Consider the following 25,956-nt stretch of genomic DNA (forward strand, 5'->3'; position numbering starts at 1 on the left):
AAGGACACCTATGAGAGAATAGATTGAGTTTTATGACTGATGTTTGCAAGATTAGTCAGATGACTGTCCTGCTATAACTGTGATGTGATCTTGATATGGCTGTCCTTGTAAAACTCTTCCTTCATTTATTAGTTAAAAATTAACATTTAACTTAACAGTCAACTATACTGGGAAACTCCAGAGTATTTAGCGCTTTCTACAAAAAACTGACCCAGAAATAGTTTTGTATCACATCCTCTGGCATCTCTTTTACCTTGAATGACCAGAGAAATTATGCCAATTCCTTTGACATAAACATTCATCTGCTTGATTTACTTTTATATATTATAAAATAAAAATTAAATATTTTGAACAAATTGCCAATTAAATTTTTCCATGCTATTAAACACAGACTAAAAGGCTAGGTTTTATAGTTGTTGGAGGGGGCAATTTTTGTGTTCATTAAAATTTCAAGTGCATATATTCTTTGACACAGCACCTCTATTTACAGAAATCCGTCACTGAGGCATATGTACACATATTCTTCCTAAGAGAATCTTAGGAAGGGTTTTTCATTGCAACATTATTTGAAATAATAAGTTAATTATGTAAAACAATTACTATGACTAAGGAAATGGTTAAATTATAATATATAAATACCAGGAATACCAGTAAAAAGAAGGAGGTAAATTCACATGTTGAAAAAAAAAATTGTCCAAGACACTGGTTTTAGCCCACCTAATTATGTTGCAGACCAACAGACACATCACGATGCCATTCTTATTTTTTAAAAAGACCATACAACAAGATTACATATTTTTAGATGCATACATGTTGATGGATAGGACTCGATCTGCAAAGATATACAAATTATTACAAAAATTACCTCTTAGTGGAGACTGGAATTGGTTTTGGTGTTGTAAGGGGATACTTTTAGCTTAGTTGAAGTGCTCAATTTTTTAGATTTAATTTAATTTAATTATTTTATTTTATTTTTTTTAAAGAGAACAAGCAACCATGTGGGGAGCGGGCAGAGGGAGAAGGAGAGAGAATCTTAAGCAGGCTTCACACCCAGCATGAAGCCCAATGTGGGGCTCCATGTCATGACCCTGAGATCATGACCTGAGCTGAAATCAAAAGTCAGATGTTTTATCGGCTGAGCCACTCAAATTTTTGTTTGTTTGTTTGTTTTCTAAAAAAGGACAATCTAATCATGCAATAATGGAATTAAGTAATATAGAATAATGAATAAAAGTTGCCATTATAATGATATTAAAGATCAATATACAATTGAGATCTTAAAGAGATAGAGAAGAGATAGAGATCCTAAAGGTAGAATCCTATCCACTCTAGCTCAGGAATATTGCCCAGACATGGATTCTCAGGAGAAGTCTGGGCAATGTTGGCAAGTACTTATAACCAGGATTTGGTTCTGCCATCTGGCACAGGATTTTAAGGTGTGGGTTTCAGAAAACAGGGCAATAGAGAAGACAGCATCGAGAAGAGAATGCTTAGTAATGAGTTAGAATAAACAAAAGTTAGGATGAGATAACCTAGAACCTTGTCACTCTAGGAAAAAAAAAAAAAAGTGCATTGCCCTCTTGGGGGGCATCCTCCAGTGATCAGAAGTTCATACTTCATCAACAGAGAAGCAACAGAAGCTAAGCACAGAGAAACTGACATGAAAAGGATCTTAGTCTAGAATATTGAGAGATCAAGGATAACCTAGCCAGATCACATTAGGACATTTTATTTTTCCATCATGCCCTGAGGGGGCCTTCTTAAAAAAAGTCTACCAAAAAATCCATATGGGCCAAATCATATTTTTTTTCTTTTAATTATGTTGACTCAAACAAAAATCCTCCAAAGACTTCTGTATGATTTTGGCTCTGTCTCAACACTATCTGCCAAACACATTCCCTATTATTCTTATAATGTGGTGCTCAAGATAAATTAGAAGGCTAATATGTTTAACTAAAGAACTCTGAATATGCCGTAGCAGGTCTTATTTTACAGATGGATTGAGGAGGCCACTGGGCACAGGTAGAAACCTACTCAGCTGGCCCCAATAACTGGTAATTGACTTGAATCTGAATGAGGTCAACCGAACGATGCTATGGAAGAATATGGAACTATATCATTTTCACAGAGATTTTCTTTGTAAATGGCCTATCAGTTCAGTTCATATTCTCAATTATTTTCATAATGACACAACATTATCTACATTTTGAAAGTGGATACAACCATTAACCAGGCCTGCCAAGTAAAGCTGCATAGGCTGTATACCGCTCAACCCAAAGAGAGTTACAGTCATGTCAACTACAATGTGTAAAACCTGTTCAGTGAAGGCAGCAGGTTCACCATAGCAACATAAATGCCCTTATTCCTGACTCAGCTTAAGCAGAATCAAAGAGAAAAGTCAGGGGGAGGAAATTGTAAGGTATCAAACTTCAGCAATTGAACTTCAGCAACTTTATTTCAATCATTTTGGGAAATATGTCAATGTTTTCCCACAAGGGCAAGTTTTCAGGGTTTTAGTTTTTCCTTTTCAAAGATGTTAGTATGTTCATTTAGACATAAATGATCCAACGGTTTTAAAGGATCTAAATCAGGGGTTTCAAATTGGTGTCTCTATGTTTAGTTTGGTCCTTTCCCTTGGGTCCTTTTGTTTGATGCCCACAAGTTTTTTTGTAAGGCAGTAAGAATCTCAGTCTCACTACCTACTGTGTTATACAGGGCCTGCCTCACTTCTGTATAACCCCCTACAGGCCCCCAGCAGGCCTTTGTGCTGTGTCCCCATGGATCTGATCTGGCTTCTTAAACTCACAGGTTTCTGAATTACTCCATCAGTACTTCTCCTTACCTCTTCAAATTTGTCTGCTTACTTGGATTTTTCAAAGGAGGAACCTGATACCTGGAGGGGGTTAAGAATTTGACCAAGATCTTGTGACTGTTAGAGCAGAGCTGAGACCTGAGGCTTAGGTCTATGTCTCCTCTTTCCTAGATTCATGCTTCCAGAAGGGGGTAGGGGTGGTTTACTGGAAACAATCTTCCTTAGAGCTCTCAGATGGACCCTAAGTCCATGAATCTATCAATTTAGGCTTGAAAGAATGTTGGTCTAAAAGAGACATGCTGTGCCTATAACTGTCCTTTAATCATGAAACACTAGATCCCCCATTCTATTCAACTGCCCCAAGTGAAATGCATTAAGTGGCTTTTGAAGCACTGTCAAAATAAATTTTTGTGTACCTGGCTATGTATTAACTAGTTATACTGATGTCAGCTCTATCTGTTCCAGACAGATGGATGACTTTCCATAAGCATAGTATTCATACATGATGAGTACTTAATGAGAATGACTATTAAGTGTATTTAGAATGATATACTGGTCATATTGGATGATGGGAGTAGAGAACACAGGGTTTGCCTCTTCTGGAAGGTAATATCAGAAGATGGGGAACATAGTCACAAGACTGTGACAACAGAAAGACGAAAATATTCAATAATTCATTCAATAAATGCAAAATGAGAGATTCCTCTTCTATCTATCAAGCATCAGGCAATGTACCACCAGGCATCAATGCACACATTCCTTCAGTGTTAAAAAAGAGATTCATGGGTTCTGCCCTAGAGACTCCACTTCAGGAGGTGTGGAGTAGAACTCAAGACTGTGCATTTCTAACAAGCTCCAAAATGTTGCTGTTGCTGCCAGTCCATGGGCAGAGATAATACTCTTCTCATATCTTTATAAGTAAATAGGCGCAAAAAATGTATCAAATACGCTAATTATCTACGCCCGTGTGTGTGTGTGTGTGTGTGTGTGTGTGTGTGTGTGTGTGTATTTTTTTTTTTTTTTTAAATCTTGGGGTGCGTGGGTGGCTGAGTCAGTTAAGTATCTGCCCTCAGCTCAGGTCATGATCCCGAGGTCCTGGGATTGAGGCCCACGGGCTCCCTGCTTAGTGGAGAGTTTGCTTCCCCCTCTCTTCCCTGCCTGAGCTCAATCTCTTTCTCTTTCTTTCTCTCAATTAAATAAAAAAATGAAATCTTGAAAAAATAATGTGACCTTTAAAATAAAAATTCTTACCTGTCATTCACATAGACTTTTTGACCTAACCATGTTAAAATTTCAATGCAAAAAGGAGATTGTGAAGTTTGCTCTGAAAAACATATGCTCTTTTTTTTTTTAAGACAAAATACTTTACTATCTCCAGATACCTGTACATATATGGAATTATTTTGTAATAAAACGCAGATGCCAAAAGCCCACTTTGCAAGTTTTTTTTTTTGTGAGAAACAACCCCAATATGAGCAAATCAGATACCGTGTAATAAGACCCAAAAATATTTTTCCAAAGACAGAAAGAAAAATATCCAAGCAGCAGAACCCTGATTGGAAAGACACAATACAAAGATAAAGAACTATTTTTAAGCTACATTTTATGACTAGGGGCACAGCAAAATAGTTTGAAGTAGAAAGTTTTCATGCTGATTACATGAAATCAAAATATACACTGTTCAAAGGCAGCTAACATTTAAAAAATGCAGCCTAGTTTATGCAATGAATTTCGGTGTTCTTTCAGTCTGGGAATATTACAAAATACATTGCAGGTACAGCTGGGAAAACTCAGTGATATCCCTGTCCAGATCTCAGCTATTAGGTTATAAAAATATTTTCACATTTCCTGCAGATGTCTAGATTCCTTTCTTTGCTAGTAATTTTAATTCAGAACTCATTATTGACAGCTGTTTGTTCTGATAGACCCTAATTGCTCTTTTACCAGACTCAGCTGCAAGCAGGCTGATTTCCTTCCCCCTATAGAGTATATTACACATAAACACAGGCAGGAAAAAAAATAACCAATTAACTAAATGCGTGTGTATAAAATGATTCATTGAGAGCACTGATCAAGTAATGTATCTAATGGCAACATAGGTCAAAGGAAATTATAGCACTTGCCATTTACAGTATTAATTATATGGAAATATTCATAAGCATTAAAATATATAGATGATGAGTGGCAGCATGTGAGAATCTGCTCCTTTATTGATCGGTATGGGAGTTTTGACGTGCTCTGTTGTCAACCTAGACCATCTCAACCCTCCTTAAACAACCTGGGGTTTCTTGCTCCTGAGAGGTCACCATATTGATGCCAAATTTAGCAGATACCCGATGGGCACCGTTCACTGCAGCTCAGAACTCCTGGGCTCAACCCATCCTTTTGCCACAGCCTCCCAATAAATGGGACTACAGGCATGCACCATGGCAGGGGGCTGAAAATTCACCTTCATTAAAGAGACTTCAAATTACCATATTTAAGTAATTGATAAGGCACTTATTCTACGGAAGAATTAACTCAATAACATCTGACATCCCATGTGCATAGAACTTGAGATGCCTGCCATAACCAGAAGGAACCTCACATGCTGTGGGGCTGCTTTGCTGAGCACCAAGTCTTCCTTGCTCTCCAGTCGTGGCTATGGATGAGCTGTTTTTCCTAACTTTGCAGGAAGAGGAGTACAAATTCATTGATGGCAAAGCTACTTCCTTTGGAAGAATCTCTTCAAAGGCAATGCTTCATTTTAGCAGCTCCCCAAGAGATACAGAAACAGCTTGGCAATGCTCATTCCATCACATGCCTCAGCAACCTTGCTCATGGAGTTTAGGCCAATTTGGGGACCCCAAGCTGCCTTCCTCAGTGGACTGGAACCCTCTGCACAGGAGCAAACCCAGAGCTGGATTCAGCAGAGACCATATGAGCAGCAGATAATACTGCATCTGAGAAGAGCAATAGCTTATTTTATTTCCTGTCTGTGTGCTCTGAAAGTGGAGGGAATGTGGTGATCAGGGATGGGCAACTGCTCCTTATAAGGAACCCATTCAAGGAAAATAAACTTTTTCTTAACATCAGGGACACTATATGGTGCTTTCTTTTCTGGGGGCACTAAGTGCTTCTCTTTAAAGACTTAATCTACCTCATATAGGGAGGAAGATGTTGGGAATGGGATGCTTATTACCCTGATAATTCTCAGGGTTGCAGCATACATTTCCATTAATACCAGACATAATGGTAATTAGAATGCAAGCCCTAGACTCAACATTTACAAAGCCTCACATATAATGAATGTAAAGTATCCCACAGGGCTTGGTGCCCACAAAATCTGGTCCAGAGCCTACTTCCAGCCTCTCCCCCAACCAAGTAACAACAGAAACCATTTGTTTGGCATTTTAAGAATAATGCTACTGCCCTTTTTTTAAATTTTTTACCTATACAACACAGATTATACCATTTAGAATTCTTTCATGGCTTTGCTCCTGGAATCATTTTGGATAATGACACTTCCACTCATTTTCACTTATCTATCAAATATTTGTTAAGCATTTTTTTCCATGTGTACCATAGATCCAGGGAAGACAAATGTGATGCTGAACTCTTAGATACCATTTCTGACCTCATATCACTAATAGTTGGATGTTATAGCACCAGGAAGAAATTCGGTTTTTGGCTATAGAAGTTAATATTGACCACACTTAAGAATCCCATTTTTCTTTCTTAAAAGTTCACTTTTTAGTGATTAAAATAATTTAAACATAATTGAATTCTTGGCTGCATTGGTGAAATGGACTATTTTGTTTTCACATAAGTGTGACAGGGAAAGCAGTGATGTGATATGCTTGTTTTATGAGTCAGTTTGGCAAGTGGAAAGAACATGGACTTTAGAGGTTCAACATCTGGCTCCTCCACCTGCTAGCTGTGTGACGTTAGGTCATGTATTTATCCTCTCTAAGCCTCAGTTTTCTTATCTTTAAAATTTAAACCCATTCTTAAAGGTTGCTATAAGGTTATTGTTGGCAAAAAAAATCCCTTTAATTAATATATTCTTGATAAATGTTCATTTCCTTACTCTTTTTTCTATGAATTAAGGACCTAGAGTTTAATATTTTAGTTTGTTGGCTAATGGCAGAGTAGATAATGCAATTTTTCTATTCTTGCATGGTTTATTTTAATGACCTATACTAATGAACTAATGAAACTAATACCCCATTTTATATCCTGATTTCTATCTTGTCAAGATAAAACAATGTCATATATAAGTGAATCAGATTTTAGACTTGAAAGGGATATTAGAGATTATCTAATCTAGTGGTTCTCAAAGTGCTACCCCTGACAAGCAGCATCCTTTAGGAACTTGTTAGAAATGCAGATTCAGGGACCCTACCTTGACCTAGGGAATCAGAAACTCCAGGGGTAGTGGCAAAAAACCTGAGTTTCAACACGCCCCTCAGGTGATCCTGATGCATGCTAAAGTTTGAGAATCACCTCCAAGACAATCCCTTACATTTAACAGATGGAGAGTCTGATTCAAAGGGACACATGCACTCCAGTGTTTATAGAAGCAATGTACACCACAGCCAAAATATGGAAAGAGCCCAGATGTCCATCAAGAGATGACTGGATAAAGAAGGAATGGTATATACATACAGGGGAATATTACTCAGCCTTAAAAAAGAATGTAATCTTACCATCTGCAATGAGATGGATGGAGCTAGAGAGTATTATTCTAAGTGAAATAAGTGAGTCAAAGAAAGACAAATACCATACAATTTCACTCGTATGTGGAATTTAAGAAACAAAAGAAACAAATGGAAAAAAAAAAAAAGAAAAGAAAAGAAAGAGAGAGACAAACCAAGAAACAGACTCATAAGTATAGAGAACAAACTTATGGTTACCAGAGGGGAAGTGGGTGGGGGGATCAGTAAAATATATAAGGGGGATTAAGGAGTGCACTTGATGTGATGAGTACCAGGTGTTGTATGGATATGTTGAATCACTTTATTTTAGACCTGGACCTAATATTATACTGTATGTTAACTAGATTTTGAATAAAAACAAAACAAAACAAAAAACAAGAATGCCAAGGGTGAGGGGAATAGAGTTTCATGTTTAAATAAGTTTCAGAAATTCCCCTTTGAAAGTTCACAACAGGAATGAGTACTATATAGGATTGCGGAACTCTGTTGTTAAGTAATTTAACTTAGTTTAACCCATTCCCTTCTTAACTATAGAAAAAACTCCCCAGATAACATCTATTAACAACTCAGGACAGAGTCTACACATACACTAATTAGATCGTCTGAATTCTGTTTTTATATTTCTTGTAGAGTACAGAATGGGTATGGAAACTATTCATTGGATTATGTGTACTAATAATTGTTTGGGAAAAACTCAACATTTGGATTTGCAAAATTGCTATTTTTATTTCTTTTTTTTTTCTCTTTTTTCCTAAATCAGGTAGCTGATAATTTCTAAATTCAGCTTTACTTTCAAAGACTAAAACAAGGAAGCAGTTAGTTACATAACAAAACTAAACTAATTCAAAAAGATATACGCATTCTAGTGTTTATTGCAACATTATTTACAACAGCCATGTGGAAACAACCCAAATGTCCATTGACAAATGAATGGATAAAGAAGAGGTGATACACACACACACACACATGCATGTGTGGAGGAATATTACTCGGCCATAAAAAAGAATATGATTTTACCATTTGTAACAACATGAATGGAACTTGAGGGTGTAATAAGTCAAATAAGTCAGACAGTGAAAAATAAATACTGTAAGATTTCACCCATATGTGGAATTAAAGAAACAAGACAAATGAACAAAGAAAAAAGAGACAAACAAAAAACAAAACAAAAACAGACTCTTAAATACAGGACACAAACAGGTGGTAGCCAATAGGTAGGTAGGTGGGAACATGGGTGAAATAGATAAGAAAGAAAAGGTACAAACTTCCAGTTCCAAAATAAATGAGTCATGGACATGAAAGGTACACCACAGGGAATATGGTCAATAAGATTGTAGAAATGATGTTTGGTTACAGGTGATGACTAGACTCACTGTGGTGAGCACCAAGTAATCTCCAGAACTGTTACATTACTATGTTGCCCATCTGAAACTAAAATGACACTGTTAATCATACCCCAATAAATATAATACGATAACTGTGATGCTGTTAAGACTTTAGACTTAGAGAAGCAGTACAAGATTATGGTGGCATGGAAGACAGAGTCAGGCGTCTTTCCCCAGGAGCAAGTGGTAAGGAGTGCCCTTTACATTAAGTGTGTTCATGGAAATTGAACATTTACCTGAGCAAAGACTGCCCAGGTTATTAAAATCTTAAATGTTGAATGGCAGTTATGTAATGAGTTTCTTTTAAAAAATAGAAAATGAGCTGCCATTTATGTAAACACTGCTTGAAATGTTGATAACTGAAGCCAGAGATAGGTGCTTAGGGGTTCATTATACATTCTCTCTGCACTCAGGTATGTTTGAAATGTTACACTAAAAAAAAAAAAAAAAAATTAGGAGAAACGGATTATTTTTCCCCTAAAATAAAGCTCTTTCCAAGTGTAGGGTCCCTTAGGGGGCAAAATAGCAAAGAAGATGTTGTTTAAAACCCTTAACTGAGTTCCAATAGCTAAGACTGGACCTAAGTTTCTTATGTCAGAGTCAAACTCTGATATGATGCAGCTTTAAAGAGAGACTGTGCGCACTAGTGATAATTCCAGAAGTGCTACTTGATGTTATCTATATGGAAATGTAGGCAGTATTCAGCAAAATGTGCAGTGTTCACCTTAGGGACTGTTATCCCTTTGTATGCTATGTATGCCATGAAGATTCACTCTAAAAATGACTTACATGCAGAATTATCATTTCAAATTTTTAAAATGTGTTTATTCTTAAGCCTTTAGGAAATATAAGCACAACAACAAAGGTATGCATACATAGCTCTTCTATGTATGACCACATTCTAACTGACCACATTCACAGAGCTTCTTACTGAATTCTAGGAAAGGTACTGCCAACTTGTGGCTTTACTATCGTGCCCTACAAATCAATAAGTTTGAGTTTAATTGAACCAAGATAACAAGTGAATTTCAGGCTGTAGTACATCAGAGAAAATAATCTGAAGCCAAGTCAATCATTTCCAGACACACAAAAGAGAGATGAAATGTTAACCACAGGTTATAAAGAATTTTGTGGTTTGCAACATGATTGGTTATGGTTTTTCAAATGAAAATAGTGAGCAAGAGTCCAGACTGAGCAAGATTCTTTGTCTGTATGACTAAAATTCAGCTGGGTTAAGTTGATGAAGTGAGACTTTTAACTGATTAATTATTATTATTATTATTTTAAATTCTGAACCCCCTTTGTCCATTTCTCCCACCACCTCAACCCTTTGCTTCTGGCAACCACCAATCTATTTTCTGAGTCTATTAGCCTCTTGTTTTTTGCTATGTGTGTGTTTTCTAGATTCCACATATGAGAGATCACACAGTACTTGTTTTTCTAAAGTGACTGATCACCTGTGAATCCAAGTTGGGACTGAATTTGAAGGTGTTTGGAGAAAACTTCTTATTATGGCTTTCATAAAACCAAAATTCCTAATCATCATCATATCATCATCATCAAGAACTATTTAATCTACCAAATTTACGCAGTTTTCCCACGTAGAAAAGATGCCTTTGGCAAATGACTAGATTATTCTTTACCTTCCTAGAGGAATAGATCCTTAGGCAGGCAAATGATTTGTACAAGATATCATAGTTTAAGGGCAGTCCAATATATCTTATTTTTCTAGATGTGTAATTTTCATTTCTTAACTTGAGAGCCAAATATGGAGTGAAAGTTGTGGAATTCTGAGTAGTTCTTATCAGCATATACTTATAATAAAAGCTTTAAGATCTAAAAGCTTCATTTGTTACCTTGCATTTTTTAAATTCTCTATGTATGAACTACTCTAGGAAGTCTGATTTTCACAAAGGTTCTAAGATGTATGTAAAACATGCTTCATAGTTTGAGACAATCCATGGTCCTCCTTTGTCTACATTAAAATCTAACAACCTTGGCTCTTGATAAAATTTAGAGGCTTATACTGTGACCTACTGAGGTTGCATATTTTGTATATTTATCTTCTATATTCACATATAATATTCAAATTGAGTTTAGTCTGAAAGCATAGTGTAATAAAAAATACCCAGCATTCTCAATCTGTATCAGGCAATGGGTAGGTTAAATCATGTTACAGCCTAGCCTCATTGACAAGAGGAGGCTCTGTCCACTTAGTCCTGCTCTTTATGGCTAGAGACCATGGCAGTGAGGTGAAAAAGTACAGACAGAAAAAGGCATTCCAACTCACATCTCTTACATACAAATCTGGGGGTAGTTACAGATTCAAAAGGAAAAACAAACAAACAAACAAAAACAAACAAATCAAAATATAAAAAAGAAAAGGTGATGATGTCCAAAATTTAGGTAGCAGTTCTGGAAGATATTAAATGGACTTTTTTCCTGCTTTCTTATTTCACAGATTGGCAAAAGAACCCGTGTTTTAGATTACACTCAGGGTTTTGCTTTTCTTCTCCTGTCCTATGAAGGAAATTCATGGTGTGCCCAGCCAGGCTGGTGAGAGCAGAGCAGTGGAAATCAATGGGAATCTGCAGGGTCATCAGGGTCCTATTAGGGCTGAACAGGTTTGATGGGATAACATGGGGTAAGGGGGAGGGGCAGTGGCTTAGCAGAGTCTTAAGACCTCCTTCCACCCGCCCCTCACCCCAGATATGTTCTATGCCAAAAAGAGACTTCCTGTTTGCTTAATTTATCATCATGTGGTTTATCTTCAGCACAGAAACCATTTATATATGCAGGCATTTATTTCAAGATTCTCTTCTGATTTTGGTGTTACTTCATACATTTCTGTGAGAAACTCTCTCTGCAGCTGTACTTTCTTTAGAAACACAAATGTACCTTATTAATGTTACTTATCAAGGCAAAGTATTTAAAAATACTTGCTGAACATTTGTTTATTTACATAAAAGTTTTCAGAGTTTTGCACAGCTTGATTTAGGGCATACAACAAACACTGTGAGTGTGTGAAAGAAAGAGAAAGGTAAGTGATTCCAGCAGATGGCATGGTCAGAGCAAAGGGTTTCCAAGTGCAAGAAAAAGCACAAATCCAAACTGAGAAGTCCAATGGCTATAACTGTAACACATTTACAGTAGAATGGAGAAGGTCATTTGCATTATGTTAAGAAATATAGGAACAGATTCTTATCTTACGTGTGTTACGAAAAATGGGGATTTGGCACATGAGTTACTCTCAGGCAATATACCACACACAGTTTTTATTTCAATTCCAACAGAAAAACAATATTGACAAATTTCTTTCTCTCTTTGCTTCCTACTTTATTCAATAGAAGAGGTAACAATAGCATCTGCTGCACTTGGCTGGAGCCTGGGATGAGGAAATTGTGGATGATGAGCCTCCCAGGCATATGGCCACTAAAAAGCTCACGCTCCAGCCATGGTAGAGCCAGGCTGGAGCTCCAGTGGAGCGGCAGATACAGAAGGCCGTCAGTCCAAACCAGGGCAGGGCTGCCAAGTCAGCATGTAAAGTCATTTTTAGTGGCCTAAGTGGTTTTCACCATCATGGCTCCGGGCATTACTGAAAGCAAGAGGAGTTTATCTCTAACATTCTCTCCCTCTCTCTGTGGCCTCCCTCTACCATTTTCTGTTGCCCCGGCCTTACTGACCACCTGGGTGCTCAGCACCTCCAGGCTGCTGCCCAGCTACCCCTCAGCCCTTCTTTCAATCAGTCATGGTCTTAAAGATCTGTGACACTTAACTGGCTGTAATGCATCAAAATTACCTATTCTGACCATCTTAGTTTCAAACATGATGTGTCCCTGCTGCTATGTAGGTGCTTTCTGGCTATTTTCCTAATTCAGCTAGAAAATGTTAAGGGACTCCTTAATCATATTAACTGGACCAAACTTAAAAGGACTATAATGCAGTGGGAAATATGTTGAGCCAACAGTCAGAAGACTTGAGTCGAGCAAGAGTCTATGGGAAAGCTGTCAACCTCCTTGGGCCTCATTTTATTTTATCTCTGAGATTAAAGAGATGCAATGGAAAGGGAAAGGGGATGAGGAGGTAGAGAGGAAGAAGGCAGAGAGAGAGAGAGAAGAAGAGGGGGAAAGGGCAGTTGTCTAGAAAGCTTGAGATGCCCCTCCCAGGTCTGTGATTCACTGTAAATGAATCATATTCCTGAAATTTTTGAGTTTAAAAAGAAGCTTATCAAATCTATTAATTCCTAAATCATAGGAAGATATAAAGAAAATATTTTTGAGATAGGACGGAATGGGATTAAGGAGTATAAATTTCTCCTGCCACAGACGTTGATATTTCAGAAAAAGAATCAGATGCCGCTACAAAACAAATTACATAGATTTTCCTCTACTTTTTTTAAACTTATTTCATGCATCATCAACAACAACAACAATAGGAACACTCTGTATTCTAGGGTGGGCCTGTGGGTATCGCTCCATGGGAGGAACATTTACTGTGGACTCAGCCAGGCTGGCAGGAATGCAGAGAAGAGCTGCGTGTGTCCAGTAAATAAGGTTCATTGACACAGAACTCGGTCCTGGGATAAATGAAGTCACACATCATTTGTTGTTTCTTCCATCATGTGGAGGAGTCTGTTTCACTACCCCTTGAATCTGGGCTGGCCCTTGCCTTGTTTCGAGCAAAAGAGTGTGGCGAAAGTGATGATGTGTGACTTCCAAGGTTTGGCCTCAAAGGGCCTCAGAAGCTTCTCCTTTGATCCCCAGAACTTTGAGGCCACCAGATTGGGAGGCAAGGTCATGGGGAGGTGGGTAGGCTAGCTTTCCCAGGCTTTCCAGCTGGCTGCAAAGGATAGATCAGGAAAGGTCAGCAGAAGACCACTGCCTGGCCCCAAGTCAACCCACAGAACTGTGAGAAATAACAGATTGTGGTGGTTTTAAGCCAGTAAGTTTGGGTTGGTATTTGTAAGCCGTGGTGGTTAACTGATAGCTACACCTTCCACTTCAGAAAGGTCACCAATTCCTAAGGCACATAGCTGTACCAGAAACACAAATAGGGTTGCAATTTTTTTTAAAGATCCATGCTCTAAACCAACCCAATCTGAGACAAATGAACAAAACCAGATAAATGGAAAAGGAATACTTTCCTAAAAAGATCATAATTCTCAAAGTCCTTCCCTTTCAGGTGTTAAAAGGAATTTGGGCAAGTAGCTGTTTAGCTTTTATTATCAGAATGGTAGAGCTACAGTTTACCCTGCCCCAACTCATCTAGTCCATTTAGATATATCATAAGCCATAGACTCTACATGCACCACTGTGGATCAGTGAAAGTCTTAACCACTGACCCTCTCTTGGTGGACTGAAAGGTAGAGAAGGATTTTCCTTTAGGGGTGGGAGGAGGTGGGAAAAGTATGGAGGGAGGTGGGATGGGGAAAGAGAGAAAAAGAGAGAGACTTCTTAAGCTCTTCGGAAGAAGGTCTACAAAAAACAAATAAGTGAAAAGTGTTTAATTATTTCACAAGAAACATCCTCAACAAACTCTTTCATTTAAAAATGGAGTGTGCTGGCCCAGAAATACATATCCCCCAAAGATCAAAGAGCAAGGGATTTTTAGGACCTTTATGTTTGGGCAGCAGATCTTGCATTATGACTCACTTATCTTCCATCCATCTAATTTTTTATCTTTGGCTTCCACAAGACACTGAAAAAGAGAATAGTCACTAAGTCATATGCCACTTAAAGGGATTCCTAGGGCTTATTGTTTTGAACTTCCAGAATGACAGACATCCATACCAAGCATGAATATGAAGCGATGTGACTGATATATGCAAGCAGAAAAAACCAGCATTTGTCAGCCCCAATGACCATGACCCTTAGAAGTAGCCACCTTGGGAGGCTGAAGATTTATTGTTGCTGCATTAATTTGCTGCCATGGTGCGAAAGTATTTTTGGAACTCCTTTTTGGCAGTCTAGTTAAGAGCCTATCACCTGTTCTTCTGAATTCCCTAATGGTGGCATATCTTTGTCCTTGAAGGTGGATTATTTATTTATTTACTTTTTTAAGTGCCAAGAGACTTGTAGAGCCAAGTCTTGGGTTTGTATGGTTGGTGGCTAAGGTATGGGATATTGTTGGCTGATTTTTCAAGTTATGAGCCTACCTCACTATATGTTCTAAAAAGTGATTCTTTTTTTTTTTTTTAATATTTTATTTATTTATTTGACAGAGAGAGACCACAAGTAAGCAGAGAGGCAGGCAGAGAGAGAGAGAGGGAAGCAGGCTACCTGCTGAGCAAAGAGCCTGATGCGGGACTTGATCCGAGGACCCTGAGATCATGACCTGAGCCGAAGGCAGCGGCTTAACCCACTGAGCCACCCAGACACCCCTAAAAAGTGATTCTTAAGGGAAGTCTCCTAAAGACAATCTCCCAATGTTTAAAATGAGGATGCCATTCAAAAAAGTGTTTTCAAGCTTTAAAGCTTTGAAGTGGGCTATCATTTGGATGCATACATTCTGCACAATCAAAGATTAGTTTAGCTGCCATATAACAATGGTTCTCAATCAGGGGTGAATTTGTTCCCAAGGGGACATTTGGCAATGTCTGAAGGCATTTTTGATTGTTACAATCCTTGGGAGCATGCTACTGGCATCTGATAGACAGAGGACAGGGATGCTAAGAAGCATTGTTCAATGCACAGGGCAGTCTCCCACAACAAAAATTATATGACCCAAATATCAATGGTGTTGAGGCTGAAAAGCTTGCCTTATTGTAACCATCTATTTTAACAAGATTTTAAAAGTGCAATGACATAACTACTACATATAGTATTATGTGTTTTTAAAGTGTTAAATTTTAAAGTGCTAAATAGTTGCCACTCACCTAGGTTAATATATGTATATGTGCGCGGGCACACACACACACACACACACGTATTTCTTCTCTAAGTTACAAGTTACATTGAAGTCAAACCCACATTTCAGAAAAAAGTGATAATGTTGTTTGATAGTAAGGGAACCAATTTAAACACATATTTTATGTGGGGCAAAACAATAACAAAAATGTCTATTAGTACAGACATTTATTGACTTCTTCCTATGTGGCAGGTACCTGGCTAATCACCACTTTACACATATCATCTTACTAGCTCTTTATATACAATACTGTGAGGGACATACTACTATTATCCCCACTTTACTGATCAGGAAACCAAGGCTGAGAAAGGTTAAATAAGTTGCAGTGAAGAGTGAAGCTGGGATTTGAACTCTAATAAGCTGATTTCAAGTGATTTTCAGTACTAAACACCATTTAATGCTGTCCCCAAAGGGGATTTTGGATCTACTAAAACCATCTCTGTTGTTGGCTGGGGACTGTTTCACTCTCATTTGTATAACATGAATTGGGCAAAATAGAAAATGGCGGTATGGTGTAGACAAAGAGGAAAGGACCCTGAATCATAAAACTTGAGTTCTCAGCCAGACTTTCTACTTACTAGCTGGATATGTGGTCTTCAGCAAGTCACTTAACTTTTCAGAGTCTCAATTTCCTTTAGTGTGGAGACGGTAAAAATATCTACCTACTATTTTTGTTGTAAAGATTAAATCAAATAGATGATGGAAAGATGCTCTGTCAATGGCCACTTCCCTACACAAAAGTAACTTGGTTGCAACTCTTGGGCATGGGATAAGAATGGAAAGGTGACAGTTCCCCAGATGACCCCGTAGGTATTTTCAGGAACTACCCTTGATATCAGACACTGACATTAGTTGTTACTTAAAATATTGGCCTCACCTCTCCTCTATTGCCTTTATATCCGTCTTTTCAAATAAATGTTCCATTTCATCAGGCAACCAGAGTGCTCCCCCCCAGTACCCCAAACACCTTCAATGTGAGTTTTATATTTTACACCTAGTGGAGCCATTATGCAATTCCTTTTAATGTTTTCTTTGGGTTCAATTACTCTTAAATTATTTTAGTGCATGTAAGGCATTTTTCTCTTACAGGATTATGCCATCAAATCAAAGTTCTGGCTTCTGATTCACATCACCATGTTGTTTCATAAATTAAGAATTTTCTCTGTATGCACAATTATTAGTATATAAGAACAGAGCCTACACAATAGTTTCAGTGTGGTATAATTACTTCTCACCTTAAAATGTTTTCATAAATAAGGAAACAATTTGTGTATTCTACTCATTTTCTTATCAAGAGATATTGGTATTTTCAACAATCCCATCTTTCACCTACAGAAGACTAGTTTCTCTTATTAATTTATACATGAAAATGAATCCCAGGTTTAAGGAAAATATGGGCTTATGATTTGCACTTGTCAGCATCTCAAAACTATCGCATACTTTGGCAATACTTGTGGTCTTTGATCTAAAGAGATATTTGAATGAAACACATTGAGGAAAATAAAGGATGGAATTTAAATGGTGGGTTAAAATGCATTAAACAGTTTTCCATAGCACTCTTAGCTCCTTTGGATCACAACATCTTTTATTTTTATGATCATATGCAACATTTTCCAAAAACCTTTTTTACCTTGAAAAGACTATTTTTGTCAATATTAGCTTGATATTAGAAGTAAATGATTATGTTGTAAATATGATCTAAGTACTTTCTTGGTTGTGCTTTCACTTATAAAGTCAAAAAGTATTATTAAGATTGGATCTTATGAATCTTTCTAACTCCAAATTGTCATTTGATTTTTATCAAACCACCATTAGTGGCCCCCTGATACTTCCAAAACAGTATTTATCTACATCTAGTCCACAGTTTCTATTCCTTAGGGTTTTTTTTTTTTTAATATTTTATTTATTTATTTATTTATTTGTGGGAATGAGAGAGAGAGAGAACAAATGGGAGGAGGGGCAGAGGGAGAGGGAGAAGCCAACTCCCCGCTGAGCAGGAAGCCTGACATGGGGCTCAATCCCAGGACCCCAGAATCATAACCAGAGCCAAAGGCATACACTTAACTCAGTCAGTTAGAATGAGCCATGAAGGCACCCCTTATTCTTTCTGGTTTTAAAGTCTGGTTTGATTCTATGTTTGCTAGTACAAGACTTTAATTATCCTTAGGAGGTCTATTTTACTCTTCTTGGAATCTTCTCATTTAGAACACAAATTTAGGGGGTCTTGATCTATCCCTCCTTCATATTTATTCACAAATAAATTTCTCCTATAAAGGTAATGTATTCCCTTGGTCCTAAAAGGGATTAACTATGACTACGAGTTAGTACCATGGGTCAAGAGTTTATAATTGACACAATGAAATTATGGCTTCACCCCAATTTCTTCATTCTTTTTTTTTTTTTTTAAGATTTTATTTATTCATTTGACAGACAGAAGTCACAAATAGGCAGAGAGGCCGGCAGAGAGAGAGGGAGAAGCAGGCTCCTCACTGAGCAGAGAGCCCGATGCGGGGCTCGATCCCAGGACCCTGAGATCATGACCTGAGCCGAAGGCAGAGGCTGAACCCACTGAGCCACCCAGGTGCCCCCAATTTATTCATCCTTAACAAAAAGCAAATTCAAATCAGTTGTCGTACTCCTTTGGCACTAGTAAATATAAACCACAAATTCTTCTGTAGAACAACAAAAAGAATAAGGCTCAATAGGGAGAACAGGGAACAAAACTTCTTTGTTTTCTAAGAGGAAAAATGAAACAATATGAGGAAATGTAACACATTACCTCTATGAAAATTCAAACTTAATAAATAGACTGGAAGTTCTATCCCTTAGTTTCTTTCAAAATCAAATTTTATAAGTAAGGAGAAAAATACTGCATGTCTCTATTCATGTACTGCATAGATATATGTGAAGAGGTAATGGCAAATATCCACCTGACAACCATTCAGTCAACAAACATATATTAAGGAGGTAAGTGTAAGGAACTAAGTCAGTCTCTGCAACAAGAAAAGTCAGAACTAGATATGATGATGAGTAAACAGGTCAAAGACTTTGAAATCGGCCCTAAATTTACAACCTCCTTGTGTTTAATAATCCTCACAAATAAAACATACTGTTCTGTGGATTAAATGAGTTATCCCCTAAGTACTTAGTGATACTTGGAAAACAGTGATGGCTCAGTAATGGGTAGTCTCTGTGATTATTCTAAAATGATTAAGGGGCAGAAGAGACTCACATATTAACAATTACCTTTGATGCAGAATGATTGAAATAAAGGCTAGCATATGGCCATGTGATGTGGGGGCAGAAAGAAAGGACTGACTCATTCTGACAAGGTCATCAGGACAGGCTTAAAGAGTGAAATGCCATCCAAGTGGTGGCCAAAGTTGGAGGTGAGGCCCAGCAAGTGAACTAAAGCCTGGAAAACTCACTTGGTCGATAGGGACAGGCAGCCTAGGGCACGCAGTGGCTATCACTACTGGCATGAGCTCAGGCGAGTAAGATGGTCTTCCTTGGTCTCTGTTTATTCTTGTGTAAAATGGGAAAATAAGGTTCCTACCTCTGAAGATGATTTGTATGTAAAAAACATTAATACACGTAAAACACTTACAGCATGGCCTCTCCAGTTGAGAAGAAAGAATATCTGCTGTCGATTAAGATTCAATAGGTTTAACTATTATCATGGCTAAAAAACAGGGAGCTATGTCTATCTTTAACATGCAATGGAGACTATGTGGAAAAGGACATAAAAGAGTTGTAGAAAAAGGGGCTCAGAAATAAGTACAAGAAAGACAAAGGCAATTTAATACAATTAAATTCTCATAAGAAATACCACAGTAGGGAGAAAAATAGTCTCATGTAAAACAAACAAACAAATAGTCCAACCCTGAAATGATCTGTTTCTATAAAAATTTCTAAAACACCACATGGAATTCAGTTAACTTCAGAAAGCAATTATTGAGCACCTACTATGATGTAAGAGCTGGGATACAAATGTGCATAATCCATCAGCTATACCCTCTGGGATTTCAAGGCATATGTGATCTGTACATATACAGTTAATATGCTAAGTGTGAACCTATTTTATGAGAGCTCAGAGAATACAGTGCTTAATTCTTTCTGCAGGAAGAGTAATGGGAAATGAGCTTAAAAGGATTTCCAGAATTTCAACTCAGATGTTTACAATATGAAGCAATCCCTATAAATGGATGGGTTGAGCCGTGTATAAAACAATAAGGTTATGGAAGGTTTGGAAGACTAGAGAGTGCATTCCAGTTCAAAGGCATTCAAATTCAAATTAAAAAAAAAATACCACGGATGTCAACAAAACTACCTGAGGCCAATTTGCAACTTTTGCAAATACATGGCAGTGCTACTTGAGGTAAATTAGGAAACAGGATTGAACATCAGCAGGTGGAGAGGGGAATAGGTGAAATTCTAGAGTGTATAAATATCATTTACCAAGAGCCAGAGATAAAAGTACTTCGAGGGGTGCCTGGGTGGCTAAGTGGGTTAAGCCTCTGCCCTCGGCTCAGGTCCTGATCTCAGGGTCCTAGGATCGAGTCCCGCATCGGGCTCTCTGCTCAGCGGGGAGCCTTCTTCCCCCTTCTCTCTGCCTGCCTCTCTGCCTACTTGTGATCTCTCTCTGTCAAATAAATAAATAAAAGTCTTTAACAACAACAACAAAAAAGTACTTCGAAAGTGTAGCTAGGGTAGGTGACTAAGAGGGTAACAATGAGGCATGAAAGAGACATCAGCTTAGATTATAAAGGGCCAAGGACACAATGCTAAGTGCAAACTTCATCTTGACGGCATCAAGAACCATCATATTAATTTCTATGTATCCTTAACGGTATCATCTTACTAGCTCAGTGGTTTCTCAGGTCTTTGTAAACATGGATTTGTTATTATAAATGATTCTAACTCACAGCAAACAAGAAAGTGTTCTCTGTCACTGGGCAAATTTTGACGGAATTACCATTATGGAAAACATCTAAATTTCTAAAAATCTATTAGATTAAATATTGCATGTTTTTAGAAATATCTATTTAGGGGTTCCTGCGTGGCTCAGTCAGTTAAGTGGCTGCCTTCAGTTTGGGTCATGATCCCAGGGTCCTGGGACCGAGCCCCACATTGGACTCCCTGCTCGGCGGAGGGCCTGCCTCTCCCTCTCCCTCTGCCTGCTGCTCTGCCTACTTGTGCTCTCTCTCTCTCTAACAAATAAATAAAATCTTTTAAAAAATCTGTTTATTCATCGGATACATGGCTCAACTCACATAGATTATATCCAACTTAATATTGATTATTTTCTCTTAGGTGTAAATATATGTACAGCTTTTTAAAACTTATTCAATAATTAATACATTAATAATTTAACATTATTTCATACTTCTACATTCTATGCACTGTCCTAAGTGCTTTATCATTTCATTTAATCTTCATGAAACTCTTATTATTATGGAGAATGTTACCCCACTTATCGGTGAACAAACCCAAACTAGCAGATTTGAAATAACTTGCTCAAAGGCACAAATCCCATAAGCAAAAAATCCAGCATTTCACCCGGGCAGTCTCTCTCCAGCATGTGCCCTCCTAATGCTGAATTTATATGGTCTGTATGAACCGACTGATAGCTAGAGCTGATCTTTCTTCCTAGGCCTGTAGAACCATTCTTCTATGAATGTGGTAGACTCTAGCCTTCTCAACTTTCCAAGGTCTTGTCTGAGATTACCACTAGATTATCCTCCTAGCCCTTTCTTACTACTGACTGTAAGAACCTTTCTTCTTCATAGTAGCTCTTTCCAGTCCTGGCACATTTATCACTAGACAGGACTATTGGAGGAATGTGAATCTTCTCTTTTTCTGCCCCCTCTCCCTCTGTTTGGTCTACTACCAGACTTCATTTAAAGCCTCTTCCATTCTCCCAGAATCTGTTTGGCAGAAGGCTTGGGTTTGAGTTTGTCACTACTTCTTCATAACAGAGGAAAAAAAAAAAAATAAAGATAGAAAGTCAAATCCATTACAGGAAAAAAAATCACAACATGAAATACAGCGTTTACTAAATTTCAGAGTATTTGTGTGATCATTTACAGCATGATTATGATTACCATCACCGATAACCCTCTGTAACTTGTCTATTGTGGCTTTCTGCAAAGTTTCTGCCTGCTTAGAGATGAGTTCTAAACTGGCATTTCTTGGGTCCCACACAAGCAGTGGTTGTCTGCAGTGACTTTTCTCTGACACTCCATCAGAAAAACTGTGCTCTGAAGTTTTAACATATACTGTGTCCAAGTCAGTATCAGAGCTCAGTTTACGCTCCACTTTTCCCTCATTTTTTTCAAAGTCACTAACAAATTTCTTCTACCAATACACCTACTTTTCTGTTTAATACAAAGCTTCTCTAGAGCCTCAGGCACAGCACTTCCAAATGTCAACAGCTATTAGCACTGCACATTCATCTTTGTTTCCTAATTTCTCCAAAGTTGTCTGTAACTCTCAGAGGTGAGTCCAGGTGGCTTAACATAACATAGGGTTGTGGGTGTACATAAAAGTGTATGCATTTTCTCAAAATAAAGCATATAGCTACCTATCTTATCTCTGCTACTTGCCTGCAAACTTTTCTGGATCCAACTAAGTATCTAGCATATAGCCTTATACCTTGCTTATGATCAACAGAGGATAAACTGTGTCTTTAAATTATCAATCAGTCATTCTGTCAAGTTTCCTGGGTCCTCTACCTTAATTCACAGAAATGGGAAACATATTTTGAGAGAGGGAACATGCTATTTTTCAAACTGTAATGCAAATACAATGTTTTATGAAAACTTCCAAGTTAGGTTTCCTTAATTTTTGTTCGCATTTATATATGCCTCAATGTGCGTGTATGCATTTGTATATGTATCTCTGTATGTGTGTATCTGTGCAAACTGCCTTTTTGCCTTTAGGAATATGAGGGCAACCTTTCTTCAGTGAGCCCAAACTTCTTGTTTCCCTATTCTGCAGCCAAAATCCACTTGAAAACATTTCCTGTGTGATCTTCATAATCAAGTTGAGCTGGTGGAGGAGGGGCCTGTCATCAGGAACAATGACTCTTTGACATATTCAAAGAAGTATGTATAACAGAGTATACAGACTGGTCAAACTAATGCCTGCTGAAACCAATAGGCAGGAGAATCAGAAATCTGCTGTTATGATGCAAAAGCATTAGCTCAAGTTAAGAAAAATAATTTTTAGTGTTTCAGAACCATGCAAAACAATGTAACATAGTGTCAGGTCCAGAAGAGCAAGTACTAGATTATAAAACATGAGTGGGACTATGTCTGGCTTCCTAGCTCAGTACTTACACCAGACCCTGTAACTTCTCTTCTGCTCTCTTCTCTCGAACTGAAATACCTTTAAGATCATCAAACAGAATAAAGCATGGGAGAGGGCTTTGGAATTTATAAAATACTCTATAAATACAATTACGATTAGTTTTTATTGGGAAAAAAATCGCTGGGAAAGAGAAATAAGCATCTCCTTGCTCAAAACCTGCTAGGCCACTGTTTAAGAATTACAACTGTAGCATGGGTTAGTCAGGGGAATTTTATTGCTTTTATTTTGATCTATTTTGTCCCCATCTTTTTGTAAAAACATTTCCAGGATCCAGGGTATTATGCTGAAGTATGATATAAGATGTGAAGAGCTAAAGTATTAAGTGATGATAGAAATGGTTTATGACAGATGTTTTCTTTTTTAATATACTTACCCACTGCAGTTTTACTTGTCTGTGCAGCAGAAAACCATATTCTCTCATGTTTGAAGTACCCAGTTTACAAAGAACTATTAGGGATTATATCAATTATACATTTATATAGTAACATACAGAATATGACAAGGTATCTTTAGTAGTATGTTCGTGGTGATCCTTGAGAGGAACTAAGGAACTGGAAAGAAATCAGTTAAATACTAAAAATGTACAAACACATATATAGTAGAATCTGAGTGATGATATAAAGAATATTAGTCAGAATTAAGTAAAAAATAATAATAAATTATACAACACTTCAAAAGAAATACAGGCTCATTAACTCCTAATACATAAAATAAATTCTTCCAAAATATAGGTCTTTATATTATATTAAGTAAATTTTAAAAACTCAAATTAGTATATTTTCTATATGTGACTTGATAATACTTATAGGAAGGTATCTTTAAGCAGTGTGACACCCTCTCTGAAAGCTTTTATACTTATAGTATCATTTTGTTTGAAATTTTCTTTCCTATACATAGTAAAAAGGTTTTTATCAGCCCAGGCCACAAGAACTTATCAAACAATTCATCCATCCATCTATCTATCTATCTATCTATCTATCTGTCATCTTCTAAAGAATATTCCTCACATAGATGAAACTTGAACCAAATCACAGGACTGATTCTTAATTCTTTTCTGTTTCATATAGTTATTACCATGAGCACATTTAATTTTGTGTTTACATATTTATTTATTTTTGCTCCAAAGAGAAAATAGCAAGGACCATAGTTGCTTATCATGTCCAGAGGGACATATTCATCTATATCAAATCCTTTCTACGAATGTTAATATAGGCCTCGTTTGATTAAAAAACACCTGCATTTTTTTTAAAGATTTTATTTATTTATTTGAGAGAGAAAACGAGCATGAGAGGGGAGGGGTCAGAGAGAGAAGCCAGGCTCCCTGCTCGGCAGGGAGCCTGATGTGGGACTCCATCCGGGGACTCTAGGATCATAACCTGAGCTGAAGGCAGTTGCTTAACCAACTGAGCCACCCAGGCACCCCCAAAAACACTTGTATTATTTATAAAGCAATCTACTATCCCAGATATTGGGATAGCAGAAATTGGAAAGAGACTATCCAATGAGGAACAATTTAGCTTTCTGTTTCCTCGTGGACCTTCTGACTGTGAGAAAAACAAATGCTCTCAGTGGTTCTTACCTGCAGTGCACAACCATGGGTCCTGCATCAGGAGGGTTACAGGTTTTGACTCTCCGTAAGAAAGCTAGGAAAGGCGTAGGGTGTTCTGGAACACCATGATCAGGCCAGGCAGTGAACTGGAATTGTCTTACTTCTCTCTTCTCACTTGACCCATTCTGTGAAGTAGGAAGACTGGGTAAAATTTTGTGTTCCTAGCCTCAGGTTGTAATGATGAGTAGCAACACAGAAGAGGTAACATGAAAACGTGCTGTCTTAATTCCTCCCCCTACCCTATGACCTTTGGGAAGATGCACTCTTTGGAGCTATCAATGTCAAGCTCTTTGTAAACAAGTATTTGCTCAGGGAGATGAACATTCTTAGGTGAGAAGCATTGCATTTTTCAGGTGTATCTATCAGGAGTACGCCTATTGTATTTTACGGTAAGAACTAGTTCTTCTTCATTTATTCTTCATTTGCCAAAACTTCCGTCCAGAGCAAGAGTTCCACATTTACTGATAAATCGCTGGAGAAGGAGAAAAATTGCTGAGCGATAATGGAAGAATTATTTCATTCTTCACCGTTGCCAGTGGAATCAAGATTTAAGTAAAGTCTTAAGATATCTGATTTCTCAAAAGATGCTTTCTTTAAAAAATGAAAAGGAGAAAGGGAGGGGAAAAAACAAAGGCAAACCTTGTAAAGTGCAAAAGTCCGCACACAGTACGTGGCCAGCTCCACCGTATCTAGAAGCGTCACTTGGACCAGCCCATGGGTTTCTGTGCCTCTACTGGGCCAATACTGGTCACACTTCACCTAAAAGAAACAAGTGACACATTCAGGGCAGATGCTCATCAATTTCTCTATTAGCTTCACTTGGGGTTGCTGTTGAAGGAAAACAGCTTTTTTGCATTTCATTTTATGTTGATCTTTTTCTGGCATGCATTCTTGTTATCCCAATATATGTAAATTACTGCTCTGATGCCAATATAAACCACATTTTTCAAACTGGTAGGAATACTAAGCAGTAACAGATTCAATTTTCCTGGAGAAAAATAAATTGCAGATTGTTGCTGAGTAAAATAAGGAAAGAGGTATTTGAAACTTTAGAGCACTTGAAAAGAAAACGCAAATTTGTTCTGGGATATATGTTATGAATTGCATCAGGAGGATTACGCTCAGCCATTTAAACGACATGGTGAGACAATTAGTGTTCATCATCAAGGTTTAAAA

The 25,956-nt window shown here is 37.6% G+C and overlaps 1 protein-coding gene across 1 annotated transcript in view; it reads right to left on the bottom strand.

Annotated features, from left to right (window-relative positions):
• PTPRD (protein tyrosine phosphatase receptor type D) overlaps positions 1-25,956 on the bottom strand; it is a 401,932-nt gene that overhangs the window by 23,914 nt on the left and 352,062 nt on the right. The window contains exons 24-25 of the mRNA XM_080820332.1: positions 25,420-25,539; positions 24,751-24,905 (exon numbers count right to left, since the gene is read on the bottom strand). Of these exons, the coding sequence (XP_080676458.1) occupies positions 24,751-24,905; positions 25,420-25,539 (275 nt within the window). The remainder of the gene's footprint in view (positions 1-24,750; positions 24,906-25,419; positions 25,540-25,956) is intronic.

This window comes from Martes martes (genome assembly GCF_963455335.1).
Source record: "Martes martes genome assembly, chromosome: 12".
NCBI classification, from domain to species: Eukaryota; Metazoa; Chordata; class Mammalia; order Carnivora; family Mustelidae; genus Martes; species Martes martes.